Source organism: Nansenia antarctica, assembly GCF_963989245.1.
Source record: "Nansenia antarctica genome assembly, chromosome: 5".
NCBI classification, from domain to species: Eukaryota; Metazoa; Chordata; class Actinopteri; order Argentiniformes; family Microstomatidae; genus Nansenia; species Nansenia antarctica.
This window is the reverse complement of record NC_137690.1, coordinates 64,305,822-64,320,707: the sequence shown is the minus strand read 5'-3', so window position 1 is coordinate 64,320,707 and position 14,886 is coordinate 64,305,822. Positions and strand designations below refer to the sequence as shown.

The 14,886-nt window shown below is 41.3% G+C and overlaps 1 protein-coding gene across 2 annotated transcripts in view; it reads right to left on the bottom strand.

The window, feature by feature from the left end:
• Nucleotides 1-341: 341 nt before the first annotated feature.
• LOC308158633 (gamma-aminobutyric acid receptor subunit beta-3) overlaps nucleotides 342-14,886 on the bottom strand; it is a gene marked incomplete at both ends in the record, with an annotated part of 30,410 nt that continues 15,865 nt past the window's right edge. For both annotated transcript variants that reach the window (XM_080532312.1, XM_080532313.1), the window contains 6 exons: nucleotides 342-689; nucleotides 1,311-1,555; nucleotides 4,845-4,997; nucleotides 6,766-6,903; nucleotides 9,331-9,413; nucleotides 10,163-10,383. In XM_080532312.1, coding sequence (XP_080388438.1) covers nucleotides 342-689; nucleotides 1,311-1,555; nucleotides 4,845-4,997; nucleotides 6,766-6,903; nucleotides 9,331-9,413; nucleotides 10,163-10,383 — 1,188 coding nt within the window. The remainder of the gene's footprint in view (nucleotides 690-1,310; nucleotides 1,556-4,844; nucleotides 4,998-6,765; nucleotides 6,904-9,330; nucleotides 9,414-10,162; nucleotides 10,384-14,886) is intronic.

Genomic DNA, 14,886 nt, shown 5'->3' with positions numbered 1-14,886 from the left:
AAATTGCACATCTTGAATTGTTGTGTGTGAAGCTCTCCATTTAGAAACTGCTGAGAGGACATTGTGCAGGGCAGATCATCTGGGAAATATGAAGACCCAGTTCCAAGAGAATTTATTTACAAAGTCCTGTATATTCTGTATAAAATGTGTAATCCACCACAATCTAACTTTGAGTAAGACTGCACATATAAAAACTTTGACAAAGAGGTCAAAGCATTTTGTCCTTCTTGTATAGGGCTCTTATTTGATAGCAAAACTTTCCCTATCCCTATGTAAAAAAAAAACAGAAAGCAACAGTGAAAGAAAAACATAATAACGTTACCTAAGCCCAACCAATCAGTTTAGTTGACATAGTACAGCCAATAGATTAAATTGAAGAGTGAGAAAACGGAGGGGAAGATTATCCGTGACCACCTGTCAATGGCGTTAACGTCCGTCAGGTCGGGGATTTTGATTTTGAGCTGAGAAGAGCGCCTGCGCAGTCGGGTCCTCTTCAGCGCGTTCCTCTCCAGGCTGTGGCGGCTCGCAGACCGAGATATGCGGCTCTGCTTCCTGCACTGCACCCCGGTGCTGTCCAAACTCATGGACATGGAGTTCCTGATGTCTGCCACACTGGTGGTGACCTCATTCCCTGCCACCTCGTTGTGGACCTCCAGGGTCGTTAGCAGGATATTCCCATGAGACTCCGCCTGAGGAGAGAGGGAGAGGAGTTAACTCTTGTATCATTATGTTGACTTTATGAGCTACAACAAGTCATGCCATGACTCCTGCTCTGCACAGGGTAAGAGGCCAGAGAGACAAGATTAGGCATGCACATGAGTGCCACTTTGAATGTGGGTTTGAATGAAGAACAATACAGTGTAAACAGCAGCACTGTAATGACATGTAGATATTTGTGGATAAGCATGCTTGGATTCAAGCAAAATAATATAACTCAAAAGCAACAATTGAACATAGGGCAATGCAGGCTGAAGTCCTTCTTATGATGACCTTATGTCATGGAAAAACCAAACTTCATGTTGGTCAATGGCAAGCTTGTGAGATAGAGAAATAGAAGCGTCCACCAAGTCAAACTCACCGAGTGTGAGTGACGAAGCCCTTTTACCTGATTTGACCTCTTAACAGACGACGTTTTGCTATTACCTCCCTCCTGAAGTGACCAAGAGAAACACAGAACAGTGTGATCAGAGTCTCTGATCTATTCTCATATTAGTGTGGATATTTTGCTGGATGGAAAGTCTACATCAAGTCCACCATTTTATTCTGATGCCCAGACAACAATGTGTTAGAGTTCCTAGTAAGGGTCCTACCCTATTGGTGTCATATTTGGCCCTCTCATTGTTGGCTTTCTCAGCTTTCTCTGCAAGCTTCTTCTGCATTTGTGGTCCTCTGCCAAAGAAGATGTAGTTGACAAAGGCGTACTCCAGCAGGGCCAGGAAGACCATGACGAAGCAGCCCATCAGGTACATGTCGATGGCTTTGACGTAGGGGATCTTGGGAAGGGTCTCTCTCAGATGGGTGTTGATGGTGGTCATGGTGAGCACAGTGGTGATCCCTGGGTGACAAGAGACATTTTGAAGGTTTATCTCATTTCAATGAAGACCAGGTGAGATAACATGTTACATGCAGTCTATAATTAGCACTATTTGTTGTTCTTACATAGTTTCAACAATCCCTTCGTGGCAATAATTGTATTTGTACTTTTACTCAGTAACAAGCAATCCTGATGCAAATTTGAAGAACAGCAAAGAGTCCGTCTTCAGTTATGTCTGTCAAAATGTTCTATTCAATCTCTTAAACACTAGAAGCCAAAGTACCCAGAGTGAGGTGCAAAGAATGAGGTTCATTTGTTGACGTTAGTGTGATATTGTATTAGATCAATGCCCTGTTTAGTCACAACTTAAGAATCATTACAATACCACACCTTGTATTTGAAGGAGCTCCATATTGAATATAGCATATTGACGGACAGAGCATATTACAGATTGAGGGTCGCTTCACTCTTTATCACCCAGTGTCCTTGTGCTGTGCATTTTTGACAGAGGACGGAAAGCTCCCGCTTCCGTTAATGCAATAGAAAATGTTGCCACGTACACATACGCGCAAGTTGTTTGCTTCATTTATTATCCACATCATTATGCATTGACTGCCCACTTTCAGTATTGTTTAATACTGTAGCCTACAGACACACACAGGAAGAGATATCATAGTATGGTCATTGAATACAAGGTCTACTGTAAATAGATAGTTTCGACATACGGGTGTGATGTCATGTCTTGGCTGGCATGTTCACATGTCGACGTGCATTGGTCATGGAAATAACTGTAATTGTATTGCTGTCTATGTGTGTGACACATTCCAGTTTAAATTAGTTAGCCATTCATGGGTTTGGCAGAGATATTTTATTAGATATTTGTAAGACTAGTGTTAAACATACAAATACAAAGTCCTGACTAAACACAACCAGTTCATTATGTTTTGCATTGTATTGATCGAATACAATAATTACACTGTTACACTAACGTCAATAAATGGACGTCTCCTGACCTCACTCTTGACCCGGGGCTTCTAGTGTTAATTTTGCCATGAATGAGCCTGTTTGAACAAATAACTTCTGCTTGTAATTGGAATCCAGAAGTTAGACATATATGCCCCTTGAGCATGCTCAAATAACTAATTTTAACAATTCTGTGCATTCTGCCTCCAGCTGAGAGTGACATTAGCCATATTAAGCAGTACCTCCTAAAACTGTCTCTTTATCAAAACAATGCTACTAGAGAATACGTACATGCTGCAACATTTAAGGGGGGGGGGGGTTGGGCAAAGATTTGTGTGTGTGTGTGTGTGTGTGTGTGTGTGTGTGAGTGTGTGTGTGTGTGTGTGTGTGTGTGTGTGTGTGTGTGTGTGAGTGTGTGTGTGTGTGTGTGTGTGTGTGTGTGTGTGTGTGTGTGTGTGTGTGTGCGTGCGTGCATGTGTGTGTGTGTGTGTGTGTGTGTGTGTGTGTGTGTGTGTGTGTGTGTGTGTGTGTGTAAGATACAGCAGAACTACCCCTTTGGGTTTCATTCATTGGTGCGATCTCTAGGTTTTTGCTTAACAGCAGCAATGTTCTTTATAGGTGTTCTCGCTGTGGTTCTATTACTCTCTGTCCTTCACTGCTCACACCATCCGGACCATTTAATCACCGCCTGTGGGCCTCCCTCCTTTCTCATCAGGAGACTGGACTCTCTGGGGATAAATATCTTTTTATGGAGGCTCTCACTCACTCACTCACTCTCTCTCTCTGTCTCTCTCTCTCTCTCTCTCTCTCTCTCTCTCTCTCTCTCTCTCTCTCTCTCCTCTCTCTCTCTCTCTCTCTCTCTTTCTCCCTCTCTCTCTCTCACCCTCTGTCTCTTACTGTCTCCTTTATTCTCTCCTATTTGTCTATACAGTATGCTGGCTCCAGAAAGTGAGGGTGAATGTGGTCGTACTCCATAGCTACTACATAGATTAACATGCATGGTATCTTACATAAGCATAGTTCTAGAGTTTATACATATACTGTATATGTTTTGTTAAGTTCCACTAGATATCGAATATCAAAGCCTAATAGATGAAAAACAGAAACAATCTTTAACCTACTTTTTAAAAAATTTGTGTCATTCATAGCAGACAATTATTAATAATGATGTATTAATTGTTTATGTAATTCCATTACCAAATACTACTAGGCTTTGTGTGTGTACTGTACTGTAATAGTCTTACCTACTAGAAAGGTACATATTAATTGTATCAGTACTGTGCAAAAATAATTAACTAGTATTATTGTCTAAAAGTGAATATCTTTAACACTTCTTTTAGTACAGTAAGTTTCAACTCTGCTGTTTTTGTTTTTTAACCATTGTGCAAGCTACATCATGTGCTGTAGCACTCTGCCTGTTAATGTTATAATCAATACATTATTCCAATCTTCAACACTCAAGAAAAGAGATATGGTCAACACTTAAATGTGTGTCTGGTCTAACACCATTTGCTGCATTTCCTGTACAGTGTTGATAATACACTAATGGACACAGTACAGGTAAGAACTCTAGAGCTTATTGGTCTCTCTTTTCTGATGTATAAAATACTGTAGTAGGCTGCATGCAGTGTAGACCATCCTGTATCTTACCAGTTACACTAAGCTACATAACTCGGTGGATTTAGCCTCAAAGGTATTGGGCAAAGGGTACACCACTCAAGAGAGTGGCGAAACTGTGCTACAATAAGATTAGGGGCAAGTGGGTCATTTGAGTTGAAATTCACTGGCAGTGCTGAAAATCTAATTTGCCTTCGAACAATTCAATTGTTTGCCAGCTGCATTGATCTCCTGGTCATGGCTCTTACTGGCAGCTTCACAAAGCACCCTTCTGGGTGGCGACTGAAAGCTCTTAACAATCCATCACTGGCAGTGAATTGTTCTCTGGTTGCCTCCTGAGTAGCCCAGACCGGATATCACATGCCTTTGCAATGAACTCTTATTTTTGTTACTTTACTGTACTGTTCATGAGGGGACGAAAAGCCTTTCCATGTTGATGTTCTCTGCATTAATGTCCACATCTCTCTCTCTCACACACACACACACACACACACACACACACACACACACACACACACACACACACACACACACACACACACACACACACACACAGTACAAGGTATGGGTTGCACTGGCCATTAGTTTATATTATGATTTAGGCATTTTTTCGGTGCTATTATATTACCCTTATAACACTAGACTGTGTTAAAGGCATTGATGATAAGGGAATCCAATCACAATGGAATGTGCCATTAATAGTGAACTGTGTAACACATGGTGCACATACCCAATGCAACTCTTGCAGCAGAGGCATCATAATTGATCCAGAAAGATACCCAGGACAAGATGGTGATCAGGATGGAGGGCATGTAGGTCTGCAGGATGAAGTATCCTATGTTCCTTTTCAGCTTGAAGCTCAAAGAGAGTCGTGGGTAGGCACCTGCACAAAAACAACATTTGAGGAGAACGACTTCCTCATTCAAGGAGCATACTCATGTTTTGTTTCAGTTTCCATGGCGATAGCAGCATGGATTGGATTTATCACCATGGAAACAAGCATCTTGAACCATATTTCACAATGAATTGAAACAACTTAACTGTGAATACTAGGGAAAAAAGGACACTTTCCAATGATAGATAATTGTACACTAACATCTAGATACATTATTCACATCAAACTATCTGATAATTTAAGCATGTATGGTGGTCTTGGAGCCTGATTTGCTAGTTATTCAATGATGTACAGTATTTCTTCAATGATCTGGCAAATGACAAGCACATTATATGATTTATCATGTATCTGTTCATGGATATATCTGTTTATGGTGAACATATTTTACACATTTCCTCTCTGTGTATCACATGATAGGTATAGAAACAAATGTACCCATAAGATTGTACAAATGTGTTATTGAGTGAGCTATCCCTTTAAGAATCCTAACATTTTGGCAAACAGAAGGAGACAAAAGAAGGTGTTAAAACAAATGTGTGGTAAGCAGGATGTGGGTGTTTAACATACATCCAGAGACCCAGCTATATTGTCAGTGCTTAGTTAATGAGTGGGAGGTACACCATGTGTGATGAGGAGGAGGAGGAAGGGGAAGGGGGTGATGAATGTAATAATTATGATGATGATGATTATTATTATGAAAATAATATTGATGAAAATATTGAAAACTCTATGAATGTAAAAGTCAGTGATGCTTTGTTCTATGAACTATGTTCACCTAATATCAATTTCATTTACTGTACCTACTAATAGAGTGGACGAGAACAGAGAAAACAAATCATTACTGCAACTGTTTCCACGTATGCCTAGACCGGAATAATTGATGTTGTGGGTCTTATTATGCATTAATATATAATGCCCTGAATCCAAGGCTGATTTCCAGAAGAAACAGCTGGGTAATTGCCATCCAACCATCATTCACTCGTCCTGTGTGATTCAGAGTGAAGCCAGAAGCACATGGAGGAAACCTGGTCATTAGCCAGACTTTGAGATAGTCTTTGAAGTGCTACACAGCAGCAGGGGAAAGGGCCACTGGACACTAAACTTTAATGGCTGCTGTCAGACACACACACACACACACACACACACACACAGACACACACATACAAACACACACACACACACATACAAACACACACACACACACACACAAACAAACACATGCATGTGTACACGCAGTCACACACACTCCACACACACACACACACACACACACACACACACTCACACACACACACACACACACACACACACACACACACACACACACACACAAACTGGTAACGACATCAGAACTAGAGGACACCGCTCCAAAGAAGTGAAACAGTCAATGGGGAAAGGCTAGTATAGAGATTGAAAAAAAGATTATGGGCATCATGCATCATAGGGGCTAAAAATAGTATGACATGCTTGCCATGCTATCCAGCTCTCCTCAGCAGGCTCTTCCGATTTAATGATCCAACATACAGTATGTGGTTTAACCATCTTTTGTTCTCTGGAATAAATAGCCTATTTGAAATATGGTGAAAGATACTAAGTCAATGCAGTCATTTGCTCTTTGCATCCTATAAGCCTTATTCCAGTGAAAATACTGGATATTGGAATAATCTATGTCATTATCAAGGCAATAACTAGATTACATACAGTATAGTTATCACTTTTAATGTTTAGGGTTTTTTATATGTATTTATGTATTCACCTGTGGAAAAGACAACATTTCTGGATACCAGCTTGTAGTCCACTATGGAGAACTGCGGCAGCTCGATGCGTGTCACCCCAGTCACAGCAGTGTCTCCACCCTTCCAATAGAACTCAATATCATCTGTTGTGTAGCCGTCTGCAAAACATGAAAGACATACCGTGACATTAGAATTATAAGGTTCTATCTCCATTTTTGTCAAAATTTAGTTTTTTACATAATCTGATCCATTAGGTGTTTATTAATGCCTGTGTGGTGTTTTTAAAATGTTGACATTTTTGAGTTAGTAATTCATAAAATACAAAGGTTCCATCTCACAAAAGATAATGGAATGTAAAAACTTTGACGCTCAATATCTCTGAACTACCCTAAACGGAGATAGAACCTTATAATTCTAAGCTCACGATACAGGGTTAAAACTCACTTACTGGAATATATTGTTTTGAATGAAGGTTTGGGCAATAATATGTTTTATATGATGTTAGTAGATTTGTTGAACAGTGAAACCATGTGTTAACGCAGCTACTATATCACAGTATGTGTAATTACAGTGTAGCTCCCTATTTACCAACTCTGATACTCATTTGTGAATTGTGTAATCACACACTATTTACTGCACACATTATCAATACAAGTTAATAGTTGCTAACAAACTCAAACATTGTTTTAAACAGTAGTATAAAGTACTGCTTAAAGGGATAGTTTGATTTTTCACACCTTGTTTTCAGATGGTTCCTTACCCTGAAAGTAGTTCATCGGCCAGGAGAAACTGTAATTCGTGCTTCAGAGTAGTCTAAATAGCCACTACTATCTTCAGCTAACTATATCCACGGCTAACAAAAAACAGTGTGAATGATGGGGGCAATTAGACAAAGTTCAAGTTGTGTGGCTAAATCAGCTCAAAGTCACTACCAACCAAGTCTAGAGGTTGTAACAGAGGGTCTCTAAAGGAGATGAGGGGGACCCTTCATTATTGGACATGCACTTTTGTGTGCCTTTCGCTGAAGACCCCTATTCAATCACGCATGGTTCAATCCGCCGTCCCAATAAAGGGAAATGGGATGCCATTTCCTCCAGCGAACCACTCTTCATGAGCTCAGTGTGCGAGGGGCAATGAGGTGAGGGCTCTTCCTCATGTCCTTCAGAGAACCTGGGTTGACCCTGTTCAGCCCTTCACTTTGAGACCCTGCAAAATAACAGGGCTCAGGACGCTGCCAAACGCCAGGGGGCTAACTGAGTGGACGTATGGTGGATGAGTCTGAACTGTCACGAATGAAATGACATACGAGGGACGTGCGTCCCCGAAGCCTATGTGGCACGCAGAAATTGCAGCCAGATAAAGTTCTAGCTAAAGTTTTGCCCTTATTGAGCAGGTCCTGTAAGAACACATGGGATCGCGGGGAGACAGGGTCCTGAAAGGGTAGAATCTTCCTCACTGCACATCGAATAGCCTTCGTTTCAGGTCTTAAAGACCTCTAGTGGAATGGTGCCCTATACCTCTGAATCACGGCAGCCACATTCAGAAGCAGATCTCCCAAGACTTGGTTGAAACTTTCACGGGCCAAACCCATAGATCCAAAAGCTCTGGATGAGGGTGAAATAATCGGTGGGAGGAGGGATTAGACCAAATGGAGGGAATGCATACAGGAGCATGTGTGGCCACTGGTGGGCAAGAGCGTCTGTGTCCTGGTGGAGTACAGCGATCTGTGATCTCCGTAGCGTCTCCAACCCTCTTGGACGACCTGCAGAGGTGTAGTAACCATTCCTCACCACAATAGTAAGTCCACTCCTGTGTTCAGCTTTTCTGTCAACAATCTCTGTCTTATAGAGTTGGAGAGAATGTATTCCTCAACAGCGATTGGTGTACGTTACTGTGGACATAACTGTCGTCACAACCCGTTGTTTGAGGATTCACCTCATGGGGGAGCTATGGGTGTCAAGGGGCACAAGACTCTCCACCATGTCAGTGCTGAGTCCGGTACTCATAAGATGAACTCCGAATCTGAGAAATGATCTGTGTGGCTGACGAACCTCGATACAGAATGACACATCTTTTAGGTCTATCATTGTGAACCAGTCATCTGGGCGAGAGGCTTATGCATCATCAGGCGAGACAGAGGTGGTTGTTGGCTCCTTGTGGAACCACAAAGTACCAGCTATAGAATCCAAGTTGGGATTCTGCCTATGGAACCACCACTCGGTTCGTTCTCTTGCCTGTTCCAGACGTGATGAACAGGGGTCTTCAGCGAAAGATACACAAGAGGGGAGTTTCCCAGTGAGGGGTCGAACCGAGTTGACTGAGTTGATTTGACCATGTCATTTTGAACATTATCCAATCACATTTTGTTTTGCTGTGGCAAAGTTAGCTGAAGTTAGTAGTGGCTATGTAAACTCTGAACCATGGATTACAGTTTCTCCTGACCCATGGACTACATTCAGTGTAAGGAACTATCAGACTATAATATGTACAAAAATGTACTAAGTTGACACATAGATGACATAGTCATCTCCACTTATTTTTTGCTCATTGAATTTTCTGAGGTTGATGGCTTTGATGTCACTCACAGCTCTCTATCTCCAGGGTGCAGTTCTGTTCGTCCAGAGGGTACCTACGCAGGTCCATCATACAGGCTGCTGTCGTCGTGATCCTGAGTCAGACACACAGGAGTAAAGAAGACTCACTTTCAGCGACAGCTACAACGGAAACCACACATTCTCCAGCCCTTTAATCTGGACCTACCTCACTTCATACCAACTGCATGAATCAAGAGATTAGCTGATAAAACCACTATCACTACTTTCCAAAGAGTTGTTTAGGGAACAATGGCATCACTGTATTCTGAATAACTACAGACAACTGCACAGAGAAACGTAATATGGGCATTCATCTTCAGTCATGGTGTTTCCATTAGTATCAGATTAGATTAGAGAGGCTAAAAGCAAGAGCCAGAAGTCAATGCAGGTAATGTACAGGTAATGTAATATACAACACATATGCCACATTAACCCATGTTTGGAGATCCTACTCCTTTATTACTTTTCATACATTACAGTATGACTTGTTGCCTTGTCATTACAATATATTTATTTCAATGAATATTTATTTTTTCTATTGTAAGAAAGAGTAGCTCCTCTTTGGATCAAGTCATCTTTGATCAAGATAAGATTGGAGCCGTTAGAGTCTACTGGTAAGGTATCAAAATGTCACAAGAAGAGACATTTAAATACTTAAAGGAGCAGAGTGTAAGTCTATTGTAAATCTCACACCTCTGGCCACCTCTGTGAAATTGAGTTCTGAACAACATCCCCCATTGCAAAAAAAACAAAACAGATCCAGTGATCCACTTTGAATTTGGACTTTGGAATTTTAATTGAATTCTACTGAAATAGAACCCACCTCAGACCGTAGAGAACTGTGCCATCTGGGTGGAGACGGATCATGCGATTCTTCACCGTCACACCATGGACAAATGACTTTTTGTCGTTGAGGAAATATGTGTCAGGCACCCACAGCTGATCTGCTACCCGATTATCCAGAGTTAGATTGAGGGGGATCCCTAAGTAGGCCAGACGCTTGTCTCTCCAGTACTGCTGGAAGTACATGGTCAATGTATAGTCCTGGGGAAGAAAACGAGAAATTCATGGTAAGTACTGTAAAGACACTGTTTGTTCTCATTTCAACATATGGTGTGTGTGTGTGTGTGTGTGTGTGTGTGGGTGTATGTGTGTGTGTGTGTGTGTGTGTATGCCTATGATTCTTTCTGTGACATGTGAAATGATGTGTAGGTGAGTAATATCATAGATAGATGACTATCTATATGGGAATGCTGAGCGCTATATGGATTCATATTTATTTATTTATTTATTTGTGATGAGAAGACTTCTGCGACTTCTGAGCTGTGGATGAACCAAATGGTAGAAATTAAATGTTCCATTAGCAGACAAACCTATAATCCACTGCAGAATAACAACACGTTATTCCTGTAAGGATTTCACAGTTGGTCATATTGTCACCGTGTCAGCTCTCGAATTCAGAGTCATGTAGCCGTTAGGTACAAACGATATCAGATCATCGCCGTTTCAGCCAAATCCAGCACCGGCTAGCCATGCCCTAAGTAGTGAGATACTACCCCATGCCATCTTGATTGTCCCCATCCCCCTTTCTCAACACTGGCTCTACCCTCTGAGCCGTCCCTGTGTGGTCTCCTGCCACACGATCCCTGCAGCCCTCGCCATGTACGATAGGTCCCATTTCAGGGTATAACATACACTCTTACTCTTACATTTCAGGGTATAACATAAGCCATTACTCTTACATTTCAGGGTATAACATACGGCCTTACAGCCTGCTGTAGAATAGATCCCTCTGTACTGTTTGTCTCTATTGGCTAGCTTTCACTGTGCCGCCCCACCGATCTCCCTTCCTGAACTATGTTGAGCCAATACCCCCCCCCCCCCCCCCCCTCACAGACCATATGCTATGAAACCTTGAATAGACTATTCAGTGATGTTGCAGGATATGTATTTCAATGTCTGAGCCTTCCAGGTGTGACATGGGTTGTAGTTTTAGATGGGGTTTTACATGAAAAAGATCATGAATGATTCAAATCACCAATGTCGCTCAGTCCTGAATACAACACTGCTGCCTTGGAATTCTGATAAATTCTGCATCACACTTCATTTCAGATCAAATATGACAGCAGCTGGTGAAACCGGGAACAAGTCGGCAACCGATCAAATGTTCAGACTTTTATTCTGAAAAACGTCAATAAATAATACAAATAATAATAATAAATGTCAACGTTGTTGAAAATCAATGACACACTCGCTAGTCAACTAACACAGGTTGTTTTGTGAGCCTGCGAACAATGTAAAGTAGTGTTATAGTTAGGTAGTAGTGGATTATTCACTGAATCCATTGCATTGAAATATTTTGGCTTGACTAGCTTGACTAACTATACATTGGCTTGACCTATTTATAATAAACTGGTTATAAATTATGTATGAACACATTCTAAAACATGTATAAATCCTTTACAAATGGGACCTTAATGTAAAGTGTTACCAAACTGCTTTATGGTCTAAAACAGGCCCCCTTATCCAATATCAGTTACAGAGCACCTCCTTACTACATACACCCCCCTTCCTTTAAAAATAAATGATTAAAACGCATGTAATTATGCGTGTCATCAATGTTGTGTCATTCATTATCAATCATATTATGATTTGTGGCAGTCTATCAATTAAAAAGCAATTCCATGACCTCCCTCAAGGGATTTCCCAGTGCCCTTTTTTCACTGCTGAGAATCTCCAAGAAGGTCCCTCTCTACTACCATGAATAACCTTAAACAGCATATCAAAAGTAGCATAGTCCCCATGGCGAGAGAAGGGGGATTTGTAGAAGGAGCTGATTATGTCAGTAAAGAGAGTAATGCAAGAGAGGGGAGACCCAAACTAAATACACAGTTTCCACAGAGACATGAATAGATTTTTATGGATGTGCAATATTGGGCTTTATAAATAAATCTGGATTAAAATGGCGAGTTAAGGCCGAAGTTCTGCGTCGAATTTACGTGCGTAGCTTATGTTCCCTACGTAAGGGCTCTCGCACTTTACACTTCTGCGTAGGCCGCGCTGCAATTACACCGTCACATCGCTAGGTGGCAGTGTGTTTTCTATGCCCCTGTGCTGTGCCTCTTCCGGTTAGGAAGTCAACGGAGCTCAAAGCTCAAGCGGCATAATAGCGATCTTTTTGTTGTTATGCTTGTTGTAAATACGTTCTATGATGCATTGAAATGACATTAAACTAAGATAATACGATGGTTATCATAATTTTTCAAATCTTTATTGATAAGTAATTACAGAAAAAGTAAATGACATTTCTATCATGGCTTCCGCATTTTGGCCGACGAGAGAGTCGGAATCTTGTCTGAATCATGTGCTACCAAGCGGACCAATCACAGAGCTGACGCGCTGACGCGTACTTAGATTTTTTGAGAGGAGCGCGTCAAGGCTACGCACGGTCACGCGGGACTACGTAAGCTTACGCGTAGCCTACGGCGTCGACTTTATGCAGAACTTTAAATCGGCCTTAAGGCCTTACTGGGCTTTGTAAGGGATTCCCAAGGGGCAACATCCAAGAATTCCACAGAGCACTGAACTAGTGGCTGCCTTGGACACTGACTCAGTGACATGATTCTGGTTCAAAGTAGTCCCAGAAATGGAGACGCTCTCATTTGGGATGATAGTCCAGAGGGCTGATTGGTGGATCAATAAAAGCATGCCCAATTCTAATATAGGCAATCACATCTTTTTAAAGTGAGAGGTCAAGCTTAAAGGGGCAATCTGGGATTGGTACATCCATTTGTGTGCTTTGAAATAAAATGATACTGTATAATATAGCCATTGATTCTTGAAGAATATAACATATGAATGCCCTATGAATGCCCCATCAGAACCCAAAATATAAGCTTGTTTGTAAATAGCATATGTGACAGCAGCTGGTGAAAGAGGGAACAAGTCAGACAGCAACCGACCAAATGTTCCGACTTTTATTCTGAAAATCCCCATTACTACCTAGTTAGTGTAGAGCAGTAGGGATTACTCACCGAATCCATTGCATTGCAATATCTTGGCTGAGTGTGTCATTGATTTTCAACAACGCTGAATTGTATTTACATTTTTCAGAATAAAAGTCTGAACATTTTGATTGGTTGCCGACTTGTTCCCTCTTTCTTCATGTTTATATGTAGATACAGAGGTACAGCTATTAAGGTACAGTGGTGAGCAAACAGTAATGGCAGAAACATTGGAAATGTCTTCCTCACTTCTGCATGACAGTTTTTTCGGCTGAACACCCACACACTGCGGAACGACATGTACTGGTTCGTACAGTATGTGTATTCATATTTCTATGCATATTATTATGTCCATGTCCAAAACAGTATTGTTTGTACAGTAATCTCCTCCATCCAATATGACACTCCTAGTATGGGTCAGACGGTATCTAAAATACATACCAAATACAGTCGACTGTGTTAATATGATTGAAATGCCACTCAGCAAACACAGCTATATGCTGCAGATGAAATACATTTTGCAAAGACTGATTTGTGTAAAAGTAAGAAATGTTCTGTTCATTCATTGTGTTCATGGTTGGTTGCTGGTTAAATTAACTTATTTCATCACTTGGTTTGAAGACACTAGATAGTAGGCTAATTATAATAGTTTCCATAGTAACTGATGGCTATGGCTGCTCTTCTCTTCCTCCACTAAGCAGCTATACAGTGTGGAGAAACACACTGTAATTGTGTGTCACTGTGGTTTGTAGAGAGAGAGAGCAGTGCATTAGCAAAAGATTACAGGCTTTCCAAAAGGTAGCACTTTATGCGGGACTACATGATGTTATAGAGGTGACATTGACATCTTAAATACCCTCAAAAAGCATTAATTAAATCATACAACTTGCTCATTTGTTGCCATGTGTCTCATGTTCCTGAGCACATAAAACACACTGATACCATGACTATAACAGCATTCATGTTCTTCTTGGCTGTGTTGGCACTTTATATTGAACATATTCAGAAGAAGCACAATAAGACACCTCAATATCTCATCAAGAACGATCAGAAACATTTGTCTTTATGTGCAGTGGTCGGTGACATGTTTACAATAAGCAATCTACTTTTCAATGCACCTTTGGTTGAACTTGGATGTGCATGCCATTGCCCTGGAATGGCTCCTCACTTGATGTCCCAGCCTCAAGTAGGGAAGCGCTGAACTAATTAGTTCTGAGAGACACCTGAGCAGAAGTTGCTATGCAAATGTTGTGTATCTTTTCAGGAACTACTGTCCAGTGTATAGGCAGATATGATCTGCCCAGACAGCTGGATTAATGGCCATGCCAGATGGATGCTGTGTGTGTGCATGCGTGCATGTGTGTGCATGCGTGTGTGCGTGCGTGTGCATGTCTATGCATGTGCCGGCATGCAAGTGGGACAGGTAGAGAGAGAGAGCATGTACTGTCTCTATAAGATTGGTCCTGAATGGGGGGCAAGTGGAAATTACTCCAACATGAATCCTTCTTTAAGCTGCTGAGAGTTCGTGAGCTTAGAATTATAA